The sequence below is a fragment of the Periophthalmus magnuspinnatus genome, chromosome 14 (assembly GCF_009829125.3).
Source record: "Periophthalmus magnuspinnatus isolate fPerMag1 chromosome 14, fPerMag1.2.pri, whole genome shotgun sequence".
In the NCBI taxonomy this organism is placed as follows: Eukaryota; Metazoa; Chordata; class Actinopteri; order Gobiiformes; family Gobiidae; genus Periophthalmus; species Periophthalmus magnuspinnatus.
Genome location: NC_047139.1, coordinates 27,554,650 through 27,568,456, shown reverse-complemented (window position 1 = coordinate 27,568,456; position 13,807 = coordinate 27,554,650). Strand labels below are relative to the sequence as shown.

The following is a 13,807-nucleotide window of genomic DNA, read 5'->3' as shown; positions in this document are numbered from 1 at the left end:
GTAAATCTAAACTTAAAGCGTTGAGGACCTGCATTCCGCATTTACTGTCGTTGAGTAACTATTCTGTTGGATGCTTCTTTGAGATAGCACAAGGCAGGATAAATAATACTTTGTCATACCAAACTAAGCTGTTTTTAGCGCTGTATTTTCTGATTTTTCCACCTATTTTAAACCCTGTCATTTATGGTCTGAGTATACAGGTTATTAGGGTCAAGTTCATCAACATTTTCAGTAGAAAACTGCAAAGAAAGTAGTCCCAGCTTTTTTTTTAAATTATTATTATTATTATTAATGGTGATTTTTTTTTTTAGATGAAATCTCCAGTGCTGTTCTTATCTTCTGTATCTTCTAGTGTTGTATTCTTAATTATTGTGCATTTTGCACTTCAGCTGTGTGGGGTTATTTATTTAAACGTGTACATTGTGTGTATATTCTCTACACCAGGACTCACTGATGAACTGTGAGCAAGTTTAAAATGCTTATTTCTTTGAACTACTGAAATGAATGAACTTTCCATGACACCACCATGTTTAAAGTAGACTACTTCTGTTTTATTTTTTTATTATTCGGAAATTGTAAATTGATCAGATGTTTGTATAGATAAAATATAACATATGACTTGAATGGGCCATACTTCACATTTATTGGATACAAAAGTACATGGCTACAGTATGGCGCACTTGTGCAAGGTCAGTCTGACAGGGGAATGTGTCTGAATTATACAAAGCATGCTTGTACATTTAACACTCAATAAATACAAATATGTCCATCTTTCTTATTATCCATAAACATTTACAAAAGTATTGCTGGACCAAATTCATAAAAACATAATGCTTTTTGTAGGTTTTGTATTTACCAGTAGCTTCACTTATAAATGCAAAAAAGAAAAACAGAAAGGTTAACCACATGCATACAAAAATATACAGCTATTCTGAGCAATAGTTCTGTTCATAGTTGCCCAGCATTTAATCTGTGCCCGTCTTTGAGGAGGAGCGGCTATCCAAACACAAACCGCATCATCTTTATAAATTACGATGTACATTCACAATCAATGAGGCACAGCACTTAATTTACAAGTAAAAATATTTATACCTCAAGATGTTGCTGATGTACATGTAATATTCAATATACATTAACACTTTGAATGTAACACCTGTACACTCTGAGAGCATACTCATACTCACAAAACATGCATGACAAAATGTTGTGTACAACTATAAAACCTGATACACAACTCCAGCATTATTCACACACACTGGACAGAAGAAAGGGAAAGTGGCCATGCATGTAGCAAAGTAACAAACTCAAAGTGCTTTGTCATAAACTGTGCATCAAACTTTTAGCTGTAGCAACTTTTAGTCTTGTGCAGTTTTCCTTCTGAAAATCAGCCGTGTCTCTGAGGAAGAAATGTCATAAAGGTGAAGATTGAGAGTGAAGAAAATCAATGATGTACAAACTGCTGTAGGATGCTGGCAGCTCAGGCACAAGCCGAGGTGGTGATGTCACTTAACTTTAGCCTAGAAAGCCCATAGATCGGTTTGTGTCTTGGACAGGGACATTCTGCAGAAAAAAGAGAAAATTTAGGTACAAATAAAAATGTGAAGTAGATTGGTAAGCGGTGAACTCGCCGCTATCTTGACATATGTGAGGAAAGAATGACGAATGAATCAGTGCAATGTTTGCACTAATAAGGTCGCTATATGGAACTCCACATGAAAAGAAGCCATCTGTTTTGGATGGCAGGGGCACACTGGGCAGGTGTGGGGGGCCCAGAGAAGACCTAAGACAACTTGTAGAACGCCTCTGGGTCCCTCCAAAGGAGAAAAGTGGCTGGTGCAATATTTTAAATATTGCAACATTAGGCCTAGGCTTCATAAACATATCCTTCCTATTTCACAGTTCATCATCTGGGATCTGGTCTGATTGTTTTTAATGTATTTTTATACACTGTTGGACAATAAATATCTTAAAAATTCACTTCAGAGTCTTGCATTTATTGTGCGACATACAACAGATGAATAATAAAGACATATGACTTATAACTACTTCATAAACACCACATGTACCTTGAGTGCACTGTGGAGGACCCGTAAACGGTGCAGTTTGTCGTTGAGCAGAGGGTCGTTGACTCTGCGCACAAACGAGCGTTTGTACTCCAGTCGACCGGCTGATCTGTGTTCAGCTGAGGTGGACAGCCCCGACTGCTCCAGAGCCCGGTACAGGTCCCCCAAAGAGTCCGACTGCAGCCTGCTCTCACGGGGACGCCCTAAGACAAGGCAGAGTCAGACACAAAAGAGGCTTGTATTGTTTATTTTATTTGTAAGGCAAACATGTCAATCATTAAATCTGAAATATGAACCAACACGAATTGTTATATTAATTAAGTATTTAAAGCCAATAAGTATTACAACTTTGGGATAAATGTTTCCCTCAAGATTTTTTTTGTCAAACCAAACATGTACTGATTCTGCATACAGCATAGCAAATACAGAAATGTACAGCAAATGCTGTAACTGGTTTGCAGTTTACCTTTGCTGCCCTCTGTTGGTTACTTGTAAAAATTACACTGCAGCTGGAATCTTGATTTTATCTTTCTGCAAAACTGTGTGGTAGGTCTGGAAGATTTAGGGTTTGGGTATAAAACTAAAACCTGCCTTTTGGTATCTAAGCTTTATGTTTCTCTCAGCTTTCCCCAGAAACTAGAGAAAAAATAACAATAAAGAAGAAAAGGACACGAAGAAATTGAGCCGTGGGCCAAATTCTTTATAGTGAGCAAGAATCAACATTAACATGAGATGAAAAGATTTCTTCTTGCTTGAGCATCCAAATGCAGCCATGAGGCACAATGACGTCTCAATAGGACCACAGCGAGAGAGAGAGGGAGAGAGGTGGAGGGAGAAGAGAGCTAGTGTGAGGGAAAAGGGTGAACTGCCAAGATAAATCAGTATCAAATCTCACACAAAATTTTATCTCACTTAGACAACTGCCCTGCGGGTCTCAAGGGAACAGCGAATGAGCAGACCACAAATCCAATCTAATAATGTGGTAACGGTTGTATTAATCGTGTGACATTTGGCCTGGGCTGCCTATTAGCAGCTTCCTCTTAATAAATCCACTTAGCGGTGTCAGGGAGGGTGCCTGGTTGAATGCTCTACGGATCACAAGGATCTAGTACCCCACTGATGTGAGGGAAATAATCAAGTAAAGTTGTTTGTATTGCATTATTTAAGATGAATTTAAATGTTGTAGTTTGCCCAGTTAAACAGAGGGACATATTTCTGGACATGGAATGTAACAATAGGATACAAAATATTACAGTATAATTGGCCGTAATGAGACATTCAGTCTTAAACAAATAAATATTTCATTGTTGTATCAATCCTACATTGTTCAGATATTTGATTTTGTATTCATTATTTTACATAGATTATTACCTATTTCCCGGGGGCGCTCCAGCTGGTAGTTCTGTGTTTCGGCCTCTTCAGATGCAGTGGCAGCAGCAGCAGCAGCTAAAATGGCGTGTAGCCCACTGTCCCGGGGGAGTGTGAAGCTGCGAGGCTTGCCTCCCATGTCCGAGTCAATGCTGGTCCTGAGGGGCAGAGGCAGCGCCCTGTACTGCTCCTGCAGAATGCTCCTCTGGTTGGGCAGCGTGGAGCGGCTGCGGTACTCTGACAGCTGGTCCCGGTCCTCAGACAATATGGACTCTTCTGTTGGGAAGGTCTGGAGGTACTGGATCCTGGAGGAGCTCCCAGAGGGGTCCTGCCAGGAGTTTCTATGCCCCGTGCCGGTCTTCTGCCCGGGGGAGTAGCCGTTGTTGCCTCCATCCTGAGACTCAGAGTGATAGTCTTCATGAGAGGAGCGAGACTGGAATGTGTCCGAAGAGGAGAGATGCCCGCGCTTTGGCTCCAAGTATGGGCTCACCTGAAGAGACAGATGCCAAATGAAACAGAACAGAACAGGACTGTAACTGTAACTTGTTCTGTGTTCTACAAAATCATACAACATTTCTCAAAGGAAAGGATTCCTCCCAGATTTTGAAGAAATTGTTATAGTATCGGTCTTCTAGAATTCAAATGTAAATATATCTTTTGGTCCTCACGGAATCCTAAAAATCAGGAAGAAATCCTTTTCGCAAACCCCATGAAGAGCAATGTTAAACTCACTGAGGCTGCTCTGGGAAATGTGTCGTAAGGTGGAGGTGGACTGTCCTGTTTGGGCATTGGAGGTAAGTCTACGTCATCATGGTCGCTCTCACTCCAGTAATCTGTCAAGCACATAAGCAAAGTAGGAAAATTGTATTTGCACTTGAATTTATTCTCTGACCATTAATTTGTTTATTTATGTAGTCATTTTTCAACTCTTTCCACTTATGTCAGGAGGTACATCAGAAGTAGATTTTTACATACTCAAGATGTGTATAAATCAGGGGGGCCCAAACTCTTTTCACCGAGGGCCATATCTTGAAAAATATTCAACACGGAGGGCCAGTGGTCAATACAGTGGATAATTCAGATGGGTGCATTTAACATAGTTTTGACTTCAAACTTTAAATAAGGCTTGAAATAATAATATTAGGTCTGTATGACAATGCAATGTGATGTGATTTAAGTTATATTGGTAGGATTACTCAAATTTGCCGTAAAAGTACTGATTATGATCAATTGGGTCAGTTCAACTGAAGGCCAATAAAAATTGGTCTGAGGGCCACATTTGGCCCCGGGGCCATAGTTTGGACACCCCTGGTATAAATGGTTAATGGTTAATATACATTTCTGGATGGCTCTTACAGAAGTTATAGTTTACACATTACAGAGGAGCCAGTGCATTCACTTGAGCTGAGGCAAGGTGTGAAGAAGAAAAAAAATGTATAATGCAGCTCTTCCTCAAGGTGTTAAAACACACTGACGATGTGATCTAACCACCCACCATTCAGCAACACTTAAGATCCTCAACGTAGGCTTTTAAAAAAACAACATTTTATCTGAACTCCCTCCTGCGGGAAGCAACATCTGAAAAAAATAATAAAAATGACTAAGTGACAAGTGCTGTGCAGAAAGGCAGAGTTGTGTAGAGAGGAAGAGAATTGGTACAAGAGAGGAAAGGTGTAAAATCGCACAAGTTGGATCCAAGAAAGAGATGTGTAATGGGCTCTAGTTGAACTGATATACTGTAGAGAGGCTTTCTGCTGCTTCAAATGTTTTAGAATAAGCCATTTAGGGACAAACGGAAGAAAATATAATGTGACAATGTGAAATAATACAAGTTGTGGAAATTGAATTGGACTGAAGCAGTGAGCATAGCTTTGGGATTGAACATATCTGCAACTACCAGTGTATATTTGTTATGCTAGGGTTTAGTTTTGGTGAGATGTGTAAAAAACATAGCAAATATATGCATTAAAATAAAAAAGAAAATAGTATTGTGTCTATTTTCAAAACTAAGAAACAATGCTTTCCCTTACAAAGTTGTCAGTCACACACATCCAAAGTGCAGGCCCTGAGCTTCCATCAACATTTTAAGTTAATCTTTTTCTTATTGTGTTCTCAAGGCACATGTGACTTTTATTACAATCAGAAAGAAGGATAAGATACACCTGAAATAGTATATTGAAAAGAATACCAATATACTCATACTAATAACAAATTACCATATGTATAATTACTAGTCCCTGGACTCTCTCATCCATTGGTTTCAGAAAAATGAAAAAAACAGCACTGTTGCCATAACAATTAACAATTCAACAATATATATAGACACACACACATATATAAACTTCAGACACATGATTGAATACTGGACACTGAGCCTTGAAATGAATACAAGGCAGCTGTGAAACTTATTGATCCATCATGCACCCCAAATCTGTCTGTGTTACTCATCAGCGGAAGTGTTACGTCATGCTACTTGTGCCCTATGACAGACCAGCAATAAGCATTAAAAAGATATGAGTCATCTCACCTTGGTCCTGCCGATTTTTCTCCTGCTCCTGCGAGTATCCAGCTACTGCCATACTGAGCCTGCTGAGCCACCTGAGGGAGAGAGCACATCATGACGCACTCAGCTTAAAACAACCTGTGTTTGACACCTCACAAAGCTGTTTAAAGGTAGAGTGGGCAGCCCAATAGTCAGACTCAATTTACAGCCAGCATGGGGTAGAAATGTGACATATGAAAGGGATTTGTGGGTAAGAGGTAACTGGGTATGCGAAAACCTCATTAACTCACCGAGACATGTCATCTACATCATCCGCTGCGAAATAGAAAGTCTTTATCTTCGGGTGGCAAGCCTTGAAAGCGCTGAAAAGGAGAGCTGGGGTTACATTACAGCGGGTATAAGCAAAAGAATAGGGACATATGGTGCACATTTACACATGAATGCATCGAAATATGGTGTTTAGGATTAACTGGCAAATCATCACATATTTATCCACTCAAAAGAATCAGGCGGCAAGCAAAATGTCACCACGTGGAAACTAGAGAATGGATGTGCACATTTATGGATTCATATTGCAGTTACAGGGAAGTGACTCAACTGAATTAAATCATTTGGTGTGTAAGATTACAATGCACCAGAAAATACTTGCAATTCATTGTTTTAGAAAGTTGAATCATATACTTATGTGAACAAAAATTATACATTTCAGAACATATTTGGCAATTAAGCCTTTGATAATAATGAATTATGACTGCATTAGGTAGATGCAGCAAATTTTTAAATATATTCAAAATCATAGCAAAGTTAGTCAATGATAAGCAACTTCAACAATATGCGCTAAAATAACCCCTGTGTCATTATCTCCGTCTGGTACACCACTGTTCAGTCCTTGGACAATGTTTGATAGCTAGTTAATGGTCAAATTTAGTCTTGTTGAAATTATTTTTCAGGTTTTATCTTTGAGAACAAATGATCTTTGTCAGACTAAAACTCCGACACACTAAATCGTGCCAAAATAAATAAAAATGTGTGTGCAGTACAAAATATTTTCAACCATGAGAAAAGTATAATTTTCAATTTCAACCAGTACTCACAACTTTCTTCTGCACTCAGTTGCCCTTTCGATCTTGAATTCTGGGAGGCTAACAAAACCCTCAGCTTTCTCATCCTATAAAATATTTAGTCATTCATTTAAGTCATTGTGTTACTTGTGTTATACTCAAGGTAAAATGTGTTTTTATTACCTCTTCATTCATGTACCAATAAAGACATGTGCCTTTCAGAATGAACCAGTATTTCTTCCATTTCTGTGAAAAGTAGGTTTTAGCGTCCTTCTTCTTCCATAGCCAGCCCTCGCAGTCACCTTGTCCTAGATCCCGACAGGAAATACGACGTTTACTGACAGAGGGCATAGGACTCCCCCCTGCACGCATAATAAATATGTTAAACACATTAAACAGCTGCTTGTGAACATTACCATAAGAGGTCCGACCTGCGCACTCACCTTTACTCTTCTTCTTTGACCGAGACAACAGCGAGGAGCGATCAAACACCTACAGGGGGAATAACATTGGAAAGTACAATTACTGCATAATGTGTTGCTGCCATAATCCTACAGATATATTTTGTGTTTAATAAACCTTTTCAGTACATTAGACTAGAAAACCTATAGGGGTTAGAGGATCTTAGACAAAAAAATGTATATTTTAATTTCTTATTTGTAATCATCACTATCAGTAATTTTCAATGAACCAGTGCATTTGTGCCCACATTCTTGTCAATGCAAAATTGTAATGGATGTAATAATCTTCTTAGAAAAAACATTGATCCCTTGACCGTTTTATACTGCAGACTGCGAGGCCCTGCCCCTTCATAGTGGCATCTCATCATGACAAGCACTGCATTTTCATTTAAATGTTTTGAAAAATGACTACGTGACATTTTTAAACCTGAACTGTATGACCCAGAAAAGTGGGCAGGAATAGGGGTTAGCTGAACACAGAAAATACAACTCTGACTAAGCTAATGATGAGTTGAAACCATTATAATGTGGTTAAAAGAGCAAATTAGTTGATATTGTTTACTTTGTTTTGTATAAATAAGTTATAAAAGATAACCTCACACAATGATGATACAATAATAATATGCAACACGACACTAAATGAGTGATAATCCTTTCGTCTTTCTCTTGTGTTAATCAATATACAAGTGTTGGGCATTATATAAGTAATATTATTATTATTGATTAGGTACTGACGTGATAGAGGGAGGCGGAGTCGGAGCTGGAGGTGGACCGTGACACTTCCAGGGTGGGCACTAGAGTGTACTGAGTGGGGCTGCTCCCTCTCTCCACTTTCCTCCGGTTCTGACTCAAGCTGCGACTCAACAGGAACTCCTCCCCGGGGCCTTTGTCTTCACTGGCGAAATGCAGCAGGGAGTTCTCTGTCAGAGGAAAACACAAGATAAATACCTCACTACAGCCCACTATTCTCCACCTGTGTGACTGTGCTCACAATGAAATGCATAATGACATACCCACACACACAGCACAGCTACAACGCACTGTATATTAAACACCTTTCTATTAGAGCCTGTATTTATTTCAACAATATGAACATAAGATTGCACAATAAATACAATTAAAATTTAATTTGAATTGACACAGCAATCAAAGGCTGCAATTATTTAGATAAATGTTCTCTGTAAAGAACAACATATTATCTTGTAAATATATATTATATTGTTATATATTGTTCTGAAATGTGTGCCATTCTTGGATTAGTTTAGTAGTGTAAATTTCTGTTGTATCTCAAATGGAAATGCTTCTGGATGAGTTTAAATGTGTAGTCAGAGCAGTGGTGAACCAGAGACAAATACTGACAGATGGGTTTTTGTAGCTCATATTGTAGGACTGCATCAACAGGAAAGAAAATAACATTTTTCTGCCAAGTATTACGATTGTGATTTAATTTGCAGTATATGTTTAAAAAGTTGTGTTTGTTTTTGATAACTACTAATCAAATTTGCTGAAATCTTATTTTTTCACATATGAGCATTGAGAGTCAAATCTCACCTTCAGATTAGAAAAACTGCCACATTAAACAGTGCCAAGATAAAAAAGAGATAATCTATGTTTATGTCTATATTTACCTCATCTATCCGCTGCTGACATTACTTATCTAAAATGTGAGATGCCTTCAGACTGCCTCCAAATCATCACAGAACAATTATGTTGCCAGACTGGGAACTGTGCAGTTGCTTTATGTAGGTGTGTATAAAACATCAACATTTTCAAAAAGCACAAAGAAACAACATATCACCGTCATCCAAAGTGGAAGCAAACAAATCACTCTAGTTCTTTCTTGGAAGACTGAAATAAAGCAATCCAGAGTCTGCCCACTCCATTTGACACCTAACTGTGCAGCCACAAACACAATGTGAAAACCTCAGGAAAATATCAACTCTGTCTGCTGTTGCCAGAGCAACCGTGCACTTTTTATATCCAAAAAGATGCAGGAAGAGGGCGATAAAGAAGGAAGGTACAGTCATACAAGATGAACGTATGGATGTGGTACTGATGTGCAGCATGTTATGAGCTCTGACAGGCCAGCTCATGCGTCGACTTGAGGCTTGCAGATCTGAAAATCTGAGGATATTATGGGATATCCACCCACTCGTGCCTCAGTCCCTCCCCTTCTCCTGTTCTTTCCTCCCACTCACCTCTGCGGCTCTCTCTCTTCAGCTTGGCCAGGTCCTCACCGTCCCCGACCCAGTTATAATCCAGAGGCATGGAGATGGGCCTCAGCCTGCCTGTAGACCAAAAAGTATCCATTAAAAGCTCTAATATTGGTCCAAAACTGTCTCAAGATGTCCATGTTTTGGGAGTGTTACCATATGTGGGCGTGGTGGCCCTGCACACAGAGCCCTGGTTCTGGTCGTACTCATAGCAGTACAAAATGGCGTCTTCTTCCACCAGAGGAAAGCGCTGCCGACACTCCTGGTCCAGGTATGTGTTTGGCGACTCTGAGCCTTTTGCCACATTACTGTCTGACTGAGTGTCCTCTCCAGACAGGTTCCCCTTGTCCTCCCTGGTATCACAGAAATCTCCAGTCAAATGAACAGACAAGATTACCAAACATTGCCTAATTAAATTCCTGAACCTCAAATGTCCTTATATTTGCACAGTTAGGACTGAAATAGTCTCTTTGATGAGATACAAAACATAACTCTTTTTGCAGGTAGTTTGAAGAAGTATTGCTTCATAATGAGATCACCCCATGAATGTTCAATGGTGTCTATGATCTTCTATTTTTATTTTTCCTCTCCTCTCTGTCACAATATGTAAATTTTCATTTTAATCCAGAAGCCACCACTGACAAAACATTGTTCTTTTATATATTAGAACAATTAACACTTTACATTAGACATTGACCTGTGACAACAATATTCTCTATACTGTAGTATCATTAAATACACACGTAAAATGATTTGGAAAATAGCTTTTGGCTTTCTCAAACTTTCCTAGAACAACTCGATCTAAGTGAAAAAATCTAAAAATATTCTTGGCATGTGTGAGGACTTGATGAGTAATCACTAAAATTAACAACTAAAGTAGGAGACTTGGTAAATGTTGGACGAATCCCTTTGGTGATTAGCTTTAATACAGATGGAAGTTAGCTTGTTCACCTGGGCGTGTAAGGCTCACTAGGTGGAGGTGGGATGTAGAGGTCTTGAAGGGCGCAGCTTCCTCTTCTGGACGGCGTGCTCAAAGTGCTGGTGGGCGTTACCACACTGCTGCTCGGGCTCTGAGGAAAGAGGGGCTTCGTTTAGGTGTTAGGAAACAAGGGAGCAGACAGATGAGGCAGGAGAGGAAGAGAAAAGTGTTAGAGAGATGAACAAGATGGAGGATTTCACCCAGTCAGTCAAACAGGGAGCAGTTGGCGGACTAAAAGCGCGGCTGTGTGGCATCTCAGGCATGAAATGAGTACAGTGTAGTTTGCTCTACTTTCAACTGGTGCACACAGACACATAGGTCGCACTGCACTTTAGTCTGACAATCATTTCAGGTCAAGGGAAATATCCTCAGCCTATATATTCACCCATATTTACTAAACCTAACCATTTATCTTGATGTGGGGCCAAGGTTGCCTGGCAGTGTCATGCACTAGGGCTGCACAATTTCATGATAAATTATAATTTTTCTGGCAAGTACTACTATTAGGATTGTGTTTATATTTGTGATGTTTGATAAAGGATTGTGCTGAGAGTGCACATTGTAAATATAATTTAAGACTGAAATCTAAATTGATAAACTCTGATATCAGAATCCCATCACATCTAGAATATATTTGTAGATACCCAAACTAGGGGCACAACAGGATTTTACTATAAAAAAGACAAGATATATAAATAATTCCAGCCTGTGATTTGATAATTGTGGCAACTCATATTGCAATTTCAGTTTGATTGCGATGTATTGTGGATGCCTAACGCTTACCTGTATCTAATATACAAAGAATTGGACGGATGGCAGTGCAAAGCAAAGGCCAAAGCACTGCAAAAGAATGACTACATTTTGGAGCTCTAATAAAAGACTTCTAAATGAACCATCAAAAGAATGCAAATTTGTTCAAACTATGCAAATGTGTTGCATAACTACAATAATACTAGGGTTGTATTGTTGCTATTGTGAGTGTCAGAGTTACAGTCAGATTGACAATTCAATAATACTAATACCATAATTTGGCTTCAACATCACTTTCTACATAACTACATCGTTTCTGTCTCTAAAACGTCAGCTGTAAAGAAGTACAAGACAAATGGGGGAGGAGGCTATGTACAGCTGGGCCTTGAGGGAAGAGGACATTTTCTGTTTGGCCTGGGACTCGATGAAAAGCCGTCCACTTTAATACACATCCTCTTTACTTTCATAACGTGATTGGTGCAGCTGAAGTAGGACAACAAATGCCATTCTCTGTGTAAATGTCAAATGAGTACTCAGTAGTGCTAGACACAGGATTAGATCAACAAAAAGTAACTTAGCTAAGATTGTCAGTGTGGCCTATACTAATACAGGAATTCAGTTATATTTAAAGTTATAGAAGTGATGGGGGACTGACATTTATATACAGGCACATTTACAGAAACACTTATGATGACTAAACCATGTACATTGATTTGTCTTATGGTCTTACTTGCAGTGCCAATGGTTTCCATCTCATGTTTTTCAGCAGGGCAGGCGTTGAGGTGAGTGTGCTCTGGGGACGTTTCTTTAGTGTTAGAGTCACTCCGGCTGGATCCCCTCGTAACATGTTCACCAGGTTCTTCAACTGCCAGCCAACCTAAATCAATCAACCATTAAATTACTCAGTGACAATTTAGGTGACCCTGTCTTGCAATGCAATAAACCTTTTTCTTCAGATTTTGATAGGGTGCACTTAACTGTAACACAGGCAGATGGCCCTTTACTATTTACAGGGAGAAGAAGAACTCAGAAGGGAATTGTGGACTGGTCCAAATATCAAACCCACTCAAAGCGTAAAAATAATTAACTATCAACAAGAGCTGTCAAAAATATAGAAAATCATATATTATTAAAACTTGTACCAAAACTCTTTGGAGTAATTAGCCAGACAAAATAGGCACATAAACAGGAGAAATTTGACCTTGTCAGTTTTGTCAAAATTGGTACAGAGCATACAGCCTATTCCTTAGAATCAGAATCAAGCTTGAAGTAGCATGAAAAAACACTATCAACCCATTGTTTCTGTTTCTTGCTGTAAGCTAATCATTAATTATTATTATTATTATTATTATTATTATTATTATTATTATTATTATTATTATTATTATTATTATTATTATTATTATTATTATTATTATTAAAGTAAATAAAAAATGTAATACACCAAAGCTGCAAATCGGACATCATAAGAGGATTTGTATATCTTCAGTATTAAAAAAGGTCAGGAATGACAAATGGGCGGTGAAATGGTTATATTGTGAACAGTAGCCTGCCTTGTAGTAAAGAACGTCTAACCCACTTATGTTGATCTTTGGCACAAAAACTCTCACCCTGAGAAACATTGTCTGCGACTGAACCTAATCTGCCACATCCCGTTGGAGAGAAAGAGTCCTCTCTCGAGCTTGGCTGACTGCACTGAATTTCAAAGCATATTTCGAATGATGGCCAGAAAACGCAAGCACTGACCAAGCAATCACTTTATTCCCTTCCAAGTCATTTTTCACCTTGACAACTACAACATAGAAAACTCAAAATTGCAAAGTGCATTAAAGAGATCCGTCAATTAAATATTTTTGGAACCAAGCCCCATCTATTGCTGGATAGAGAAGATTGGCTTTGGTTTCTCTTATGCCAAAAGTTATTTAAAGCAATTCTGTCCTCATCTTCTCATATTTGTTTTTCTGCCTAGTTACAGTACATGCAAAGTGGGTACATTTATATGGCCAGTAAAAATAATAACAGGATCTGATTTTTGGTGTTTACACCCACAGAAGAAATATGAAAATCAAACACAAAAACACGTCTATCAGTTAATCAATGGATTTTAGTATCTGTTGTATTTGGAAAACAAAGTACAACTGATTTAAATAAAAGTCTTTAAATCTTTAACATTTTCATTTTTGTCCTTGCTTCATTAGTTTCCAATGTTTTGGTGTTTGTTAAATCAGAGATAAGAAATCAGATTACTCACATCAGATGTAACTGTTTACTTGACATTTTGATAGTCAGATAACTGAAGGAATCAGATAATGATCAGATTTTTGGTGTAAACATAGCCTGTGATAGATTTGCGCTATGACCAATGCAACTAAAATCATTCCCAAACTGTCACCAACCTCAACCAACCAA

General features: G+C 38.5%; 1 protein-coding gene across 4 annotated transcripts in view; it reads right to left on the bottom strand.

Annotated features, from left to right (window-relative positions):
• Positions 1-619: 619 nt before the first annotated feature.
• Positions 620-13,807, bottom strand: part of LOC117381904 (connector enhancer of kinase suppressor of ras 2-like) — a 28,785-nt gene continuing 15,597 nt past the window's right edge. For 2 of the 4 annotated variants that reach the window (XM_033978955.2, XM_033978954.2), the window contains exons 9-22: positions 12,129-12,275; positions 10,621-10,739; positions 9,826-10,022; positions 9,655-9,744; positions 8,192-8,376; positions 7,439-7,487; positions 7,179-7,357; positions 7,029-7,102; positions 6,225-6,296; positions 5,959-6,029; positions 4,164-4,264; positions 3,435-3,921; positions 2,067-2,266; positions 620-1,560 (exon numbers count right to left, since the gene is read on the bottom strand). In XM_033978955.2, coding sequence (XP_033834846.1) covers positions 1,513-1,560; positions 2,067-2,266; positions 3,435-3,921; positions 4,164-4,264; positions 5,959-6,029; positions 6,225-6,296; positions 7,029-7,102; positions 7,179-7,357; positions 7,439-7,487; positions 8,192-8,376; positions 9,655-9,744; positions 9,826-10,022; positions 10,621-10,739; positions 12,129-12,275 — 2,019 coding nt within the window. In that variant the 3' untranslated portion in view covers positions 620-1,512. Of the gene's footprint in view, positions 1,561-2,066; positions 2,267-3,434; positions 3,922-4,163; positions 4,265-5,958; positions 6,030-6,224; positions 6,297-7,028; positions 7,103-7,178; positions 7,358-7,438; positions 7,488-8,191; positions 8,377-9,654; positions 9,745-9,825; positions 10,023-10,620; positions 10,755-12,128; positions 12,276-13,807 lie in introns of all 4 variants that reach the window. The other 2 variants (XM_055226332.1, XM_055226333.1) reach the window with 1 other exon arrangement.